Source organism: Mastigoproctus giganteus, chromosome 2, assembly GCF_048544385.1.
Source record: "Mastigoproctus giganteus isolate SK-2022 chromosome 2, ASM4854438v1, whole genome shotgun sequence".
NCBI lineage: Eukaryota > Metazoa > Arthropoda > Arachnida > Uropygi > Thelyphonidae > Mastigoproctus > Mastigoproctus giganteus.
This window is the reverse complement of record NC_143576.1, coordinates 170,727,594-170,741,997: the sequence shown is the minus strand read 5'-3', so window position 1 is coordinate 170,741,997 and position 14,404 is coordinate 170,727,594. Positions and strand designations below refer to the sequence as shown.

The window sequence follows — 14,404 nt, the reverse complement described above, 5'->3', positions numbered from 1 at the left end:
CTAAAATTATCTTTCCCAGTCAAAACAGCGCTCAGTGGGTGGGGGGAGAGGGGTGACAAAATTGTGAGCGTGGATGTTTCTTGCTAATCCTTGTTCAGTATGTGTTATGCGCTTGCCATGGAAGGTTTTGTCGTTTGCTTTTAATTTATATGCTTATAAATTTAATAAATTTATCAATTTATTAATTGATATGCTTACAAAAGTGATAAATCTACCATTTTGCAGTGTAAAACAGACTTTTTCGAGTGTGTTAACGGAAGAAAGTGACTTTATTTGACAAGTTCTTTCTAATCCGTACAAAAATATGGCTACGAATAACAAGGGAAATGTGAAAATATCAAAGAAGGTGATGACATTGGTGAATAAAATTGAGTTATTAGACAAAATTTCTAATGGTGAAAGTGTTTCCTCAGTGACAAAACAATATAAAATCAATGAGTCAATGGTACGATCAATCAAAAAATCGGAAGAAAAAATCCGCCGTAGTGTCCGTGAAAACGTGCTAATTGCTTGAAAAATTTGCTCTGTAACTCGTGATGTTAAATTAGAAAAAATGGAAAAGGCTTTAAATCTGTGGATAGAAGACCGAACTCAAAATAAAATTCCCCTTTTCATCATTCATGAAAAGGCAAAAACACCTTTATCAACACTTTAGCGAAACTGGTGATAGAACTAGCGAAATAAGTTTTTTAGCTAAAGTAAAAGCGCTGGATTGAAAGATTTGTTTGAAATTTCTAATAAATATTACATTTAATATTAAATTGTTTCTTATTTTCATTTCGATGCCTTATGCTTGCATTTCACTATGTATTGTCTATGTACATAGTCATATTATAAAGGTACATATAATACATACATAGACAAAATTTTAGACTAGTTTTTCTTATATATTTCATACTTTGGAACGGAACCCCTTTATTACTATGGGAGCCATAACTCAGTATTCGCGGCATTTCTCAGGTACGTAACCCCTGCGAATAGCGGGGGTTTACTGTATATATATATATATTTTTTTTTTTTTTTTTTATATATCCCTTGTGTTTCTTTAATTCCAGCTTGGTATTGTCAGCTTGAATTACCTTCTATATTATTATCTTCAATATTATACAAAATATTTTATATATATATTTATTTATTCATTATAGAAATAAATAAATTAAAATTTATTCATTTCTAGATGTCTTTCTGTCGACATTCTCATCATGCTTATTGCATCCCTTGTTCCCATCCCCCCTCCTGAAACCAAACTCTCCTCCTCTGTTTTTATCCATACTTCTCATCATCCTTCTATTAAATAGAAGGATGATGAGAAGTATGAATACTTTGATTACTTCTTGCTCCATTATGACTGGTCCCGAGCTGTCTTGATTCATTGTTTACATTATAACCAATTCTGTTTCTGCTATTCATTTAACCAATGTAATTCCTTTATGTTCCACCCATCTAGGAAAAAGTATTCATAATTTAATACTTTTCTTTAAATATTTTTCCTTATGTTTCCCTTGATGAAACTTTACAGTAGAATTTTGGAAACAGTTTTGTATATCCTTTTATATAGATTTTTCTTTTAACTTTAGGGATTTCTGTTTTATGGTAGTGACTTCAAACCTACAGATCTTCCAATTCCAAGAAAGTCATTCCATGACTGGGCATTACTACATGAAGAATCTCCAAAGAATAATTATCTCTTTTCTACCAAAGAGGTAAGCAAATAAAGATGGGAGGGAGGGTCCCTAATGCAATGATTAAAGGGCCTCTTCATGTAAAAGTCTTGATTTTGAATTGAATTATATTACACTGTATGTTGGAGAATTTATTAATGTTGTATTAATGAAATTAATTAAATATGATTTACGATATGTTGTGGAAGCCATGTGATGTAGAACCTTATTTATTAATACATACCAGTTTGCTCACTAACATCTAATATGTCTTTGTGTTCCAACCAACGATGTGAGTTGGTCGGAACACGCAGTTTTCTTGATAAAGGAAAGTTATTGTTTGATTGATGGTGAATACATATCCATCTTAGAACTAACACAGAGCTTATAGTGCACAGTTGATTGGCTGTAGGTTGGAGGATAGGAGAAGAAAAGATATTGGTGGAGGGTATATCTTTCATGAACATGATTTAAAAAAAAAAAAAAAAAAGTTTGCCGCCTTAAAATTTCTTTACTTTAGTCATGGTCAATCAGTTGATTGGCTATTGATTGAGAAGAGAAAGTTTTTAAGCTTTTGGTTATTTTTTAGTTATGATCCTCACAGTTTTTTTAAAAGTCTACAGAGCTGCTATCTTAGAATATTGTGGGTCTTCTCTTTTGCTCTCCACTGGTATTGTTCCTTACTCTAATTTTGTCTGAATCTCTGGTAGAGTTCTGGTTTTGGCTGTGGTGTTCTCTGTAATTCCATTGATGAAATGGAGTGGATTAATAGTATTGAATAAAGTTAGTCACATGGCCAAGTAAGTTCTTGATGTAGTACATGGGGGGGGGAGTGGCTAGAGTTTTGTATGTTCTTAAGGATTTCGCTATCCCAAATTTCACAGTGGGGAAGAAAATGTAGTTAAGATGGATCCTATTTCTGTTGACATTCTGTACATCAAACTGATTATAAAATTGTTAGCTATTCTCACAAGCACATATAGGAACTTCATTAAATCATTCATCATTAAATAAATACTATTTTTTTTAGTGATTTTTACCCTTATGCAGTAATAAGTAAAGTTTTTGTGGGGCTTAAATTTTTCCACACTATTTTTAATAGATATTTAAATAAAACTCTCTCTCTCCCATATCAAGTTTAGTATGAGGGCTGTTCAATAAAGAATGAACATAATTTTTTATGAACATCTGTACTGCTTGCTATTTCTAGCTGAGCTGTGGAATTTAAGACATAATCAAGCTGCATCACATAACAACTGCACAGTTGATTCATGCATATACTGTGTGATCTCGGTCAAGTTTATGCCTCTTCAGTTTCACCTACATAACAACTAGCATGACACATGAGGAACAATATGCTGCTCTCAAATTGTTTCTGTCTCAAGAAAACATCAGCTGAAGCATATGATATGTTAAAAGAGGCTTATGTTGAATCTGCACTTCCATATAGCACAGCTCTCAGGTGGTTTAGAGTGTTTAAAGGCAGATATGATTCAATAACAAATTAGTGGTCCTGGAGCTCCAACCACTAATATCACCACAGAAACCATAAACACTGCTTCTGTAATCACGAGAGAAGATCGTTATATAACAGTAAGGCAACTGGCAGAGATGTTGAGAATATCAGTAGAAAGCATACTGTATTCTCAATGACCATTTGCATATAACACTTGTTTGTGCACACTGGGTTCCAAGACTACTCGCACCTGAGCAGCAACAAGTTTGCTTGGAGGTTTGTCAGGAGCTTCAATAGATGGTTACTGAATAGAGTGAAGTTCTGCATAAGGTGATAACGGCAGATGAGACACGGCTTCATCATTTCTACTTCAATGTAAGTCTACTTCATTGTTAACACTGAAAAAAAAGGAAAAGTTGTGGCTTCTGCAGGAAAGATTATGGCCATCTCTTTTTTGACATTGAAGGAATGGTTTACCAGCATGTTGTGCCACGTCATACAACTGTTACGGGACCTTACTACAGAACTGTACTGCACACTGTGAGGGATTACATTCTTTGCAAATTACCACAACTGTGTACAGATGGGTGGATGCTGCATCACGACAGTGCAAGACCTCATGTTGCTTATACTGTCATTGAGTACTTAGCCAGCATTAATATCAAATATGTTCCTCATTTGCCCTACAGCCCTGACCTTGCACCCTGCAATTGTTTTTATTTCCAAAGTTAAAGAAGCAGCTGTGTGGGAAAACATTTCTAGTCATCAGAAGAAGTTATAAAGGCATTGGAGGCGATTCTCAAATGCATGTCAAAAATGACTTCCACCATGTTTTTGAAGAATGGCAAAAACATTGGAGTAAGTGTATTTTATCAAATGGAACTACTTTGAAATGGATAATAAAGATATGTTATGGAAAAAAAAATTGTGATCATTGTTTATTCAACAGCCCTCATAGTATCAGAAAGCATTAAACACAACTTCACTGGCTCTAATTTTATTGATAGTCCATAAAATTCTTAAATAAAATAAAAGCATTGTTAACACTTATTCTTCCCTTACCTTTGCAAAAAGGGATTTTATTTGCTTCTTTCTTACAGTTAGAAATAAATTATTTTTGTATAGGTTATGGACCTTTTCAACCATACAGCTACCTTCCGTCGTCATTCTGACTTACCACTGACACTGCAGTATTTGGATAGCTTAAAATCACTGCTGAGCCAACAATACTTTGTACCAACAGTTGTTAAGAATTCTAGATTGGCTGATATAGCACCTGTGGTGTTTGTGCACACTGACTGTGATACGCCATCTGACAGAGATGCATATGTGAAGGAATTGATGAGGCATATCAGAGTAGATTCTTATGGTAAATGTTTACACAATAAAGACCTTCCTGACAGGTATTTTTTTTTCTTTTTTTCTTAATATTTGACTTATATTTTTTAGCAAGAACACTGTCCTTCAACATGTATTGGGACACCTTACTCCAGGAAGTAATGGTTAATTCTAGAGATCAGGCAACAGGTATTATGGTGGAATCTCGTTAATATGTTTTTCAGGGGACTGGGAAAAAAAAAAAAAAAAAGAAACATTGTCATCAGTGGGAAAATATACTAAACAAAAATTCTTGTGAGTATTTATTTAACAGACATTTTTAAAAAAACATATCTAGAGTTGATTTGTTTCTTATTGTTCTGACCTCTTGACATCTCATCAACATCAGAACTGCATATATAACACTGCACAGTGTCCACAGCTTCTATGGCTTTCAACACTATTGTAACTGGTGTGAGCTCTTGTTCTTCACCATCATCCTCATCATTGTTTTCATCAGCACCTCTTTCTGCTTGGTGCATCTCCATTTCTTTTAGTGATGAGGGCTGGGAGATTCCAGCAATTTGCTGCCATTTGTTTTATCACACGGTCATCCTTATCCACTACCAGAAGGCCATCAGAAGTACATGACAGAAGCCCGCATTGTTGAAACAGATCCTTATATGTTATTTGTATCCACAGAATCCCATGCAAATGCAAAATTCATCACATCCAGTATTGAAATTTTCTTCTGTATGCGCGTGGCGCATTATAGCCCTAGCTGCTAATGCGCCAGTAAAATCGAAATCAAATCAAATAAAATATGTATGCGCAAAAGACATCCTCCTTTGTTGAGTCTTTATAATTTTTCTTTACACGTTGAATTAAACCTTGATCTAGAGTTTGAAGGTGACTTGTACAATTGGCCAGGAGCAACACCACATTTACATACTGCATATCTCAGGTGTTGGAGGATGAGCCACATACTAATCCACAAAGAGTAAAATTTTTTTCTCCTTTGAGCCCATTTTGGCATCTAATGCTTGTAAAAAAAGATTCAGAAATGGGTGATATCCATGGCCTAATGTTTGGGTGATAAGTGCATGGAAAGGTATGCACATTCTTAAAATGTCATGGATGTTTTGCTTTCCTTATCACCACTAACTTCTCCATTCCACTTTTGCTGCAGCATAACAGGACTGTAAGCCTTTACTTGCTCAGTTTACCCCACTGCATTTCTCACTTTCAAATGACAATGCAGATGAGACAAGCCTGGTAAAACAGGACCATTTTATCTGCATTGAAAACATTTTTGGGGTGTTATTCTTTGAGAATGACTGGCAGATTGGTTTTCCATGTATCAACAGTCTCTAGATTCACGCTAGAAACACCTACACTGTATTCACAACAGTACACAAGATCATGTCTCTTCTGAGATTTTTCTCTCCAGCCATGTGATGCCTTAAATTCATCTAGTTCTATCTTTTGGGTTAAATCAGTTGCCTTTGACTAAACTACATTTCCATCCACTGGTATGTTCGCTGCATGTGCCTACTTGAACCACTTCAGCAACAATTCCTTGAGCTCTGGATGTTATCCTTCACAAATTTGTTTTCTCTTGCCACTTACTATTTCTTTGAACATGGTTTCAGTTTTCTCCAATTTGGACATTATCACATTGAGTGTAAATAGAGGGATATTCAGTATCCATGCAATATTTGCATGCTTCATGTAAGGACTACAGCCCACTGCTTATATGATTTTTCAGTTTTTTGGCATTCATAACAAAATAATTCATAATTTTTTTTTTACTTCATCTCCTTTATGAAAACTGCACAGCTAAATAGGAAGATCTGGCTTATAACAGACAGCTGAGATCACATGAAATAGTGTCTTTCTTCAGTGCATTTATTTGAAAAAGAAACCTTAGCACACCAGGCTTAATGCTGACCATTGCTGCTGTGATTGTCTGGTAAGCATTAGCTGGCTACTCTGCACCCTCTGGAAGTGGCAAGAATCTCCATTTGTGGGGTTGTTTGCATGACTTCCAAAAATATTTTCTCACAGGCTTTAGCAAGATAGCATTATTAACCTATAGTTAAAATAGTTGGTTAAAACAAAATCCCATACCTGGATGAAATTTAAGCATCCTAAGTGGAAATCATAAATGTGGTAAACAGGATCTCTGTACATACAGTTAATAAGAATAGGATTGGGCTTCTGAAAATCATCGTACTATGCAAGAAAACATGCCAAGCATAAATGTACTAATGAGATTCCACTGTACCAGTTAAAAGAGATATAAAAGACATGCCTATTCAATGATAGTTAGATGAAACAGAATATTTGATCTACCTATCCAACCATTGTAAATATTGTATGTTTCCAGCAGTTGTTAAATGTTTGATTAATTGTACAGCTTAAGCTTGAAGTACTGTTTCATTATCTATTAAATCCTTAGCAAAGCTTATTATCTTTGTACTCACCTCTGAGATCCATATCAGTTAAGGTTAAAATTACATGAAAGGCAGGTAAAAAGAGAGTAAAACCGAAAATTCCATTATATTAATAGATTAATTAATTTAAAACATATATTTAGGAAGAGGGAGTGCACCACCTTTTCCTGGTTGTCATTTATAAAACTGTATGAAATTTGCATGTTGAAAAGCCAAGAGCTAGACATGAAGCTTTCGATATTGTCGTCATCAGTTGGTAAATGACATAAGTTACGAGCGAAAATTTATAGTATCAAGTACCCAGCATCGTGTCAAACACGTGGGAATTTGGTTCGTTTGAGCTGCCATATTGTCAATAGATTCGTAGGTAATTTGGCGTTTAGAATTTCGTATGATCTATTTTGGCGAAACCATTTGATGTCAAGGGCTTCATATTGGAATATCTTATAATTCGATTTAAGTTTAATTAGTGTAATTGTGTTATCTGTTAATGGGTCATGAGAGTGTTCATGTTGACTTAATTCGGTTTCTGGTTGGTCAGATTTGAAACTATTATAATGATAGTATGCTCTCGTATTGGCTGTTTTGGATGTTCCACATTTTGTGGTGGTACTACCTATGTAGAACACGTTACATCCTTGTTGACATTTTATAAGGTATATAATATTGTTTATATCATGGATATTGTATTTATACGTTTCCTTATACTTACTAAAATATGTATTCAGTTTATTATATGATGAAAAAATTAGTGTGATGTTTGTGCCTCTGATGGTATTATGGAGCTGAGTTGCTAGTTGGCTATGGTACAGTAGTGTAACTATGGTATTTTGTGTATAAGTGCTAATATTATCAATGCGGGGATTATTAATTTTTTTCTTTTACGGCTAATATAGTTTCTTGGATTAGCTGTTTGGGGTATTTTCTAGCTATAAAAGTTTTTGTCAGGTATAATAGTTCTGTGAATGGTTATATATGATCACATTGTAGATTTGGTTATATAATACTGATTTTTTTTTTTTGTACTGTAGGAGTGGTAGGAGTGAAAATGTAAGAATTTTCCTGTATGTTCATGTTTTGAGTTTATCAGATTTATATATGGTCAGATTTAAAAAATTAATGCTATTGTCTTCTAGTTCTAAAGTATATTTTATTCTGTTATGGATAGAATTGAATTTGTGTACGAGTTCATCAGTGGTGGTCCTATCGCCAATAATTAGTATATCATCTGCATATCGCATGAATAATTTGATTTTGGGAGGGAAGGGTTTTAGTATTTGGTTTTCAATGGCAGCAAGCTAAATTTCAGAGAAGTGGGCTGGAAATGCCTAAACCCATTGGGAGGCCATATACCTGTTCGTATATTTCATTCCTGAATCAAAAATGTTTTGCCCTAACTAAAAGGCTGGTTAATTCTAGATTACTCTTGATGTTAAGGGATGGCTGATCTTTAAGTGTAGGGTCCGTTACTAGTAACTCCCGCAATTTTTGTAATGTGTAGTTGACAATTTATGTTACTGTAAAGAGATACAACTTCATAGGATGCTAATATGTCTCTGCCTGATATATTAGTGGTATTAATTTTTCCATGTGTCTGGTTAGTGTTGTGTATTCTAAATTCTGATAATCTCATTAATCATATGAAATTCTAAATCTAAATAAAGTAGATCATACAAAATTCTAAACACCAGATTACCTATGAATCTATCACCTATATGGCAGCTCAAACAAATCAAATTCCCACTTGTTTAATGCGATGCATCCTGGGTACTTTGATACTATAAATTTTCACTTGTAACTTATGTCATTTACCAACTGATGATGAATTATTGGGCTGACAGTTATCAGAAAAATGCCTTGTGTAATAGGTTATCATGATTGTGCAGTTACATATAAGCCAAGGCTGTTACTTCTATGCGCGTTAATACCTATTCTGGTGAAGAGAGTAGAAGCATTGGACATCATAGCAGTGGCAGAATGTGATTTACTAGATCTGGCCGGAAAGTATCCAGCCATTTTGAATATCTTGAGAACTGGCCGTGTGGGCTTGATGTAACTTGGCAGCTCGTCAGACGAGACCTTACTGTGCATGCATGAACTGCGCACGCATGCACGACTGACTAACCTCACTCTCCTGTAGGGCTAATCAGTTGGCAGTGAGATGCCATTGAATGAGCTTGTGTACTGTATGACTGTCGTATTCACAATGACCGAGCGAGTAGATCAGTGAATCTGCATCAAGTTTTGCTTCAAACTTGGACGGAAACTATTCAAATGATTAAGAAGGCTTTTGATAATGATTCAATGAGTGAAGCCCAGATAAAAATGTGGTACCAACTCTTCAAAGATGGGCAGAAATCCATTGAAAGTGATCCACGTTCTGGAAGGCCTTCAATAAGCAAAACACCTGAAAATGTTGAACGTGTGAGGGCTGCAATCAACGAAAATCGGTGATTGACAGTGAGAGAACTAGAAGATGTGGGGATTCCACAGACTATTGTTTCAGAGATTTTGACAGAGGATCTTGGCATAAAATATGTGGCCACAAAATTTGTTCCGCGGCTCCTGTGACGAGGTCAGAAGGAATTTCGTGCTGAAGTTACACAGGACTTGCTTGAAACTGTTAACACTGACCCAGATTTCCTCAAAAAGGTCATAACTGGAGATGAGTCATGGTCTATGGCTATGACACTGAAACAAAAGCCCAGTCTTCCCAATGTAAGTTGCCTGATTTTCCATGTCCGAGGCACGGCAAAGTCGTTGTAACATCAAGGCCATGTCGACGGCTTTTTTTTTTTTTTATCGTGAAGGTGTTATCCACCACAAATACGCTCCTCCAGGCCAGACAATAATTAAGGAGTTCTACATCGAAGTCCTTCTCCAGCTGAGGGATGCAATAAGAAGAAAACGGCCGCAGCTGTGGACAAGTGATGACTGGCAGCTTCATCATGACAATGTGCCAGCCCATTCTTCAGCTCCCTACAGTTCAGATTTGGCTCCCTGTGACTTTTGACTTTTCCCAAAGTTAAAATCACCATTGAAAGGGAGATTTCAGACCATGGACAAGATTAAGGAGAACATGACGAGGCAGCTGATGACGATCCCAAAAAAGGACTTTGCAGTTGTTTTGAAAAGTGGAAGCAATGATGGAATAAGCGTGTGAGGTCCCAGGGAGAGTACTTTGAAGGGGACTAAGGCGCCATTGTTGTAGGTAAGTTACTTTTTTTTTATGTATTACATGGCTGGATACTTTCCGGACAGACCTCGTAGAGTGATGAATTAATGTTACCCAGTCCAGGCATTAGATGGATGGACCTAAGCATGGCATATTCCTAAAGAAGGGTTTCAATTAGTTTGTATTGTACCAATAATTAAGTTCGGTAGTAGTGTTATGCTACTACTATATAGGCCTATGATTTTTTTTTTTTTTTTTTTTTTGGTTTTGACTATCCATTGGTTATCATTGATAAAACCGTGAATGAAGATGATCTGCTATGAGAATTCTTTGGAGGCAGATCATATTTGTATCAGCATGGCAATATACCAGACCACAAAGTACAATTAGTATGATAGGAGTTTGAGGAGAATAATGTTCCCAGGGTCCAAATTTAGATTGAAGCAAAATTCTAGTCTCCATATACCAAAAGCCTGTAGGAAATGTACTTGAGAGAGAGAGAGAGAGAGAGAGAGAGAGAGAGAAACTGGTGTCATTAAAATCATATTCATGGGATTTAATTATGTCAGTATTAAAAATTTGCTTTCTATCCAGGTATATTTTCATTTAATGTACCAATATATGTTGGAGGATAGTGTAGATCAGCTGTCTCATTTTAATACTGATTCATTTTTGACTATTTAAATAGCATATATTTATTAATATGTAAATAAAAATATTCCTGTTTTACTAAGGATCATTCATATATAGAGTCTATTCATATAGACTGTTTTAATTTCTGAATTAAACTCTACTTTGTATGCTTGACTTATGACTGAAGTTTTTAGAATTAGTATTGGCAAATGATGCAAGGAAGCAAGCTTATGCAGCATCAGCAAAAAAAAAAAAAAAAAAAACCCTCCACATCATCTGTCCATTTCCCTTTAATTTGTCTAACCTTTCTTTAAATCTATTCAAACTGTCCACTTCCACAACAAACCAGATAGAAGTTTGCCCCAGCAGTCAATTATCCTCTGGCTGAAAGCAAATTCCTGCACATTATCCTGCAACCATTGTTCCTCACTTTAAATTTATGCCCCTTTATGTGTTTTGTCTGAGCTACAGTAAGGAAATGTACTTGATTGGCAGAATCAAGAATGAAATGAAATGTAAAAGATTGGCATCATTTTACATCATGCCCTGTATCAGTTCATCAATGTCATTTAAAATCAGAAACAAAAAGTAGCCCCAGTACCAGTTCTTGGGGTACCTCACTTCTTACATTAGCCCAATCTGAAGAGTAACCATTAATCACAACACTGCCTCCTTCCTACCCTGCAGCCACTCTGGGATTCATTTGAGAATTTTTCCTGTGATTCTAACATGTTCCAGCGTGTACAGTAACATCTGATGCTTTCTTTATATCCAAGTAAACAATGTCAAAATTATTTCTAAATACAGCTTATGAGTGGCTCTGTCAAAATAGGTAACCATATTGGTTGAACATGATTTTCCCTTTACAAAATCATGTCATATCTTTTAGAATTCCATTTCTGTGAATTCTGTGTGATCCTTACTGCACTCTAGATCATGAGTTTGAACAGATCCACATCCTTTTTTGTAATGAAGCTGCTAAAATTCAAAGTAGAAGATCTAAAGAAAAAATATTTTTGGTAATCTGAATGAAAAATTTCATGAATATTTTCTTCTAGGAAGAAATATTCCACTAGTTGAAATGACTGTTGCTTTTGAGAAAAGAATTTCATTCAAGTGTTAATAACAACAAAAGCCAACAAAGTTAGCCTTCATATATTCATTTTAATTGACTAGAAACAGGTTACACGTCAGTTATTATGCCATATTTTGGAAAGCCTACTACTGATTTGATAAGACCATGCTTGACTTTCACTTCAGGGAATGTGCTTCATGTCATCTAAAAACTACTTCATGGTATTCAGGGTGGTGAATTTCATCTATTCAGTGACCATTAGTACCCAACTATCAGAACTTCATAGACTAAATATACACCTAACAGGCACTGTTATGGGAAACACAAAGGGATTACCATCAGAAATGAAGACCACAAAGGAAATTGAAAAGCACAGGATTGTTGGTTTTCAGAAAGAAAATAAAGACTTGTGCATTTCCATGCATTCTTCTTTCCATGCACCCTTCTTTCTTCTTCCTTTGAAGTAAGGAGCAGAAAAAGTAAAGAGAGAGAGACGGTCAAACTTTAAAACTGGAAAACAGCACCTATATTTCTTGTGTACAAACTATTTGTGAGTACACAAGAAATATGAGTTCTGTAGACAGAGCTGACCATTACTCTGCTTACTTATTTGCCCAAAAATCATTGAAATAGTGGAGGAAGTTGTTTTTCTGGCTTTTAGAAGTTTTAGTTGGGAACAGCTTCATCTTGATGATGGCCCCGGGTGCCAAGCGAATTCGAGGTCAAGCGTTCAAAGTGCGAATATATAGCGATCTTTCCCAGTGATAAAAGCTCATTTTAAGTTATATCGTTTTTTACTGGAAGTTCATTTATAATTCAGTTCTATACTTGAAAATCACAAGTAAGAACAAGGAAGGAAACTCACCTTTCTTTTTCATTACATATATTGCTCTATTTTACTAACCAACTAACTTATCTAACCGCTTGGCCTCCTTGCGGCACTGCTCCCGCCTCCCCGTGGCAGGGCCGGAAACTTGGGAGGGAAAGTCAACCTCCCAGGGCAAAAAGGAGCCTAACATGGACTACGACAATTACCCAGAGCTTGAGCAGCCTAGGCGCTCATCCAGTACCATCAACAATGCTGATCATGAAATTTCTCATGATGTAACAAAGTCTAAACGACTGCATACAGACATAAACCAACAGGAATGCCCATCATTCCTTATCTTATCACCATTTCTTATACAAAAATGTTTGGAAAATGTGGCGGGCTCTCCCAAAATGGTGAGAAGACTAAGATCTGGAGACCTCTTGGTAGAAATAGTGAGTCGTGCACATTCTGAGAGACTGTTGAAACTAACAATATTTGGCGGACTACCCATTCAAGTTACCCCTCATGCAACACTAAATACTTCCAAGGGAGTAATTGCAGAGTGGGATCTGATAAATGTCACAGAAGATGAACTGGCCCAAGAACTCAAACATCAGAAAGTGATACAAGCCAAACGCATCATGATCAGGAAAGATGGAGAACTTGTTCCCACCCTCAACATCATCCTGACATTCGGAACACCTATCTTGCCATCCAGTGTCAAAGCCGGCTATCTCAACTGCCGAGTACGACCCTTTATCCCGAATCCTATAAGATGCTACAAGTGCCAAAAATTTGGTCACGCACAAATGGCTTGTCGAGGAGATCCAGTCTGCCCAAACTGTGGGTCAAAAGAACATTTGCACACAGACTGTGATGCAAAACACCGCACTGTCTGAATTGCAAAGGCGTGCATCCAGCCTACTCCAAGTCATGCAATCTATGGAAAACTGAAAAAAAAATCCAAAAGTACAGGGTAGAACGAAAAGTCACATACCAAGAGGCAAGAAAGCAAATTATGCTTAACGCACCTAAGAACACATATGCAGCAGCTATGCAAAAATACCAAACAACAGCAACACAAACTGAAGTATCAGTTCCCCCGACCATGTCGATTGCAGATTGGGCCTGATCTGTACTGTCACCATCAATGAAACAGACTCCAAAAGAGCAAAAGGTAGTAGATAGAGCCAACAACACCCCTGTCACAGTCCCACCAGCAACCCCACATAGACCATCAGATATTTCAAAGTCAAAAACCGACTCAGTTACAAATAGGAAGACAAACAATATCACTTCAGTAAATATGGACACTGATAACAATACTGACCCAAATGAACCTATCCTAGATCTTCATGCAGAAGATGTCATGGATACTGGACGCCCAACCTTTCCAAGAAAAGAGAAAATGAAACTCGACCGCCACAAACAGCCTGGGAATAAAAGACTCAGAATCTTCCTCAAGCAACAAAACCAAATAATGCACCAAATCATACAGTGGAACTGTAGAGGAATTCGCAGTAACATTGATGATATCCACGAGTTAATTGATCGTTACCATCCCGTAGGCATCTGCCTACAAGAGACAAATTTAACACGTCATGTATCACTCTCAGTTAAGAATTATGCACTCTTTAGAAAAGACAGAACTGCTACAAATAATGCTCACGGAGGGGTAGCCATACTCATAGACTCACTAGTACCTTGCAGATTAATTCCTTTACAAACCTCCATCGAAGCTGTTGCAACACGTATTGTGATTGGTATTACTTTGACAATTATTTCTATCTACCTATCGCCCAATCACTCCTATACCATCC

General features: G+C 36.2%; 1 protein-coding gene across 1 annotated transcript in view; it reads left to right on the top strand.

The window, feature by feature from the left end:
- Positions 1 to 14,404, top strand: part of FucTB (alpha-(1,3)-fucosyltransferase 10) — a 99,384-nt gene that overhangs the window by 48,509 nt on the left and 36,471 nt on the right. Inside the window, exons 4-5 of the mRNA XM_090390086.1 lie at positions 1,578 to 1,703; positions 4,243 to 4,520. Coding sequence (XP_090246212.1) covers positions 1,578 to 1,703; positions 4,243 to 4,520 — 404 coding nt within the window. The remainder of the gene's footprint in view (positions 1 to 1,577; positions 1,704 to 4,242; positions 4,521 to 14,404) is intronic.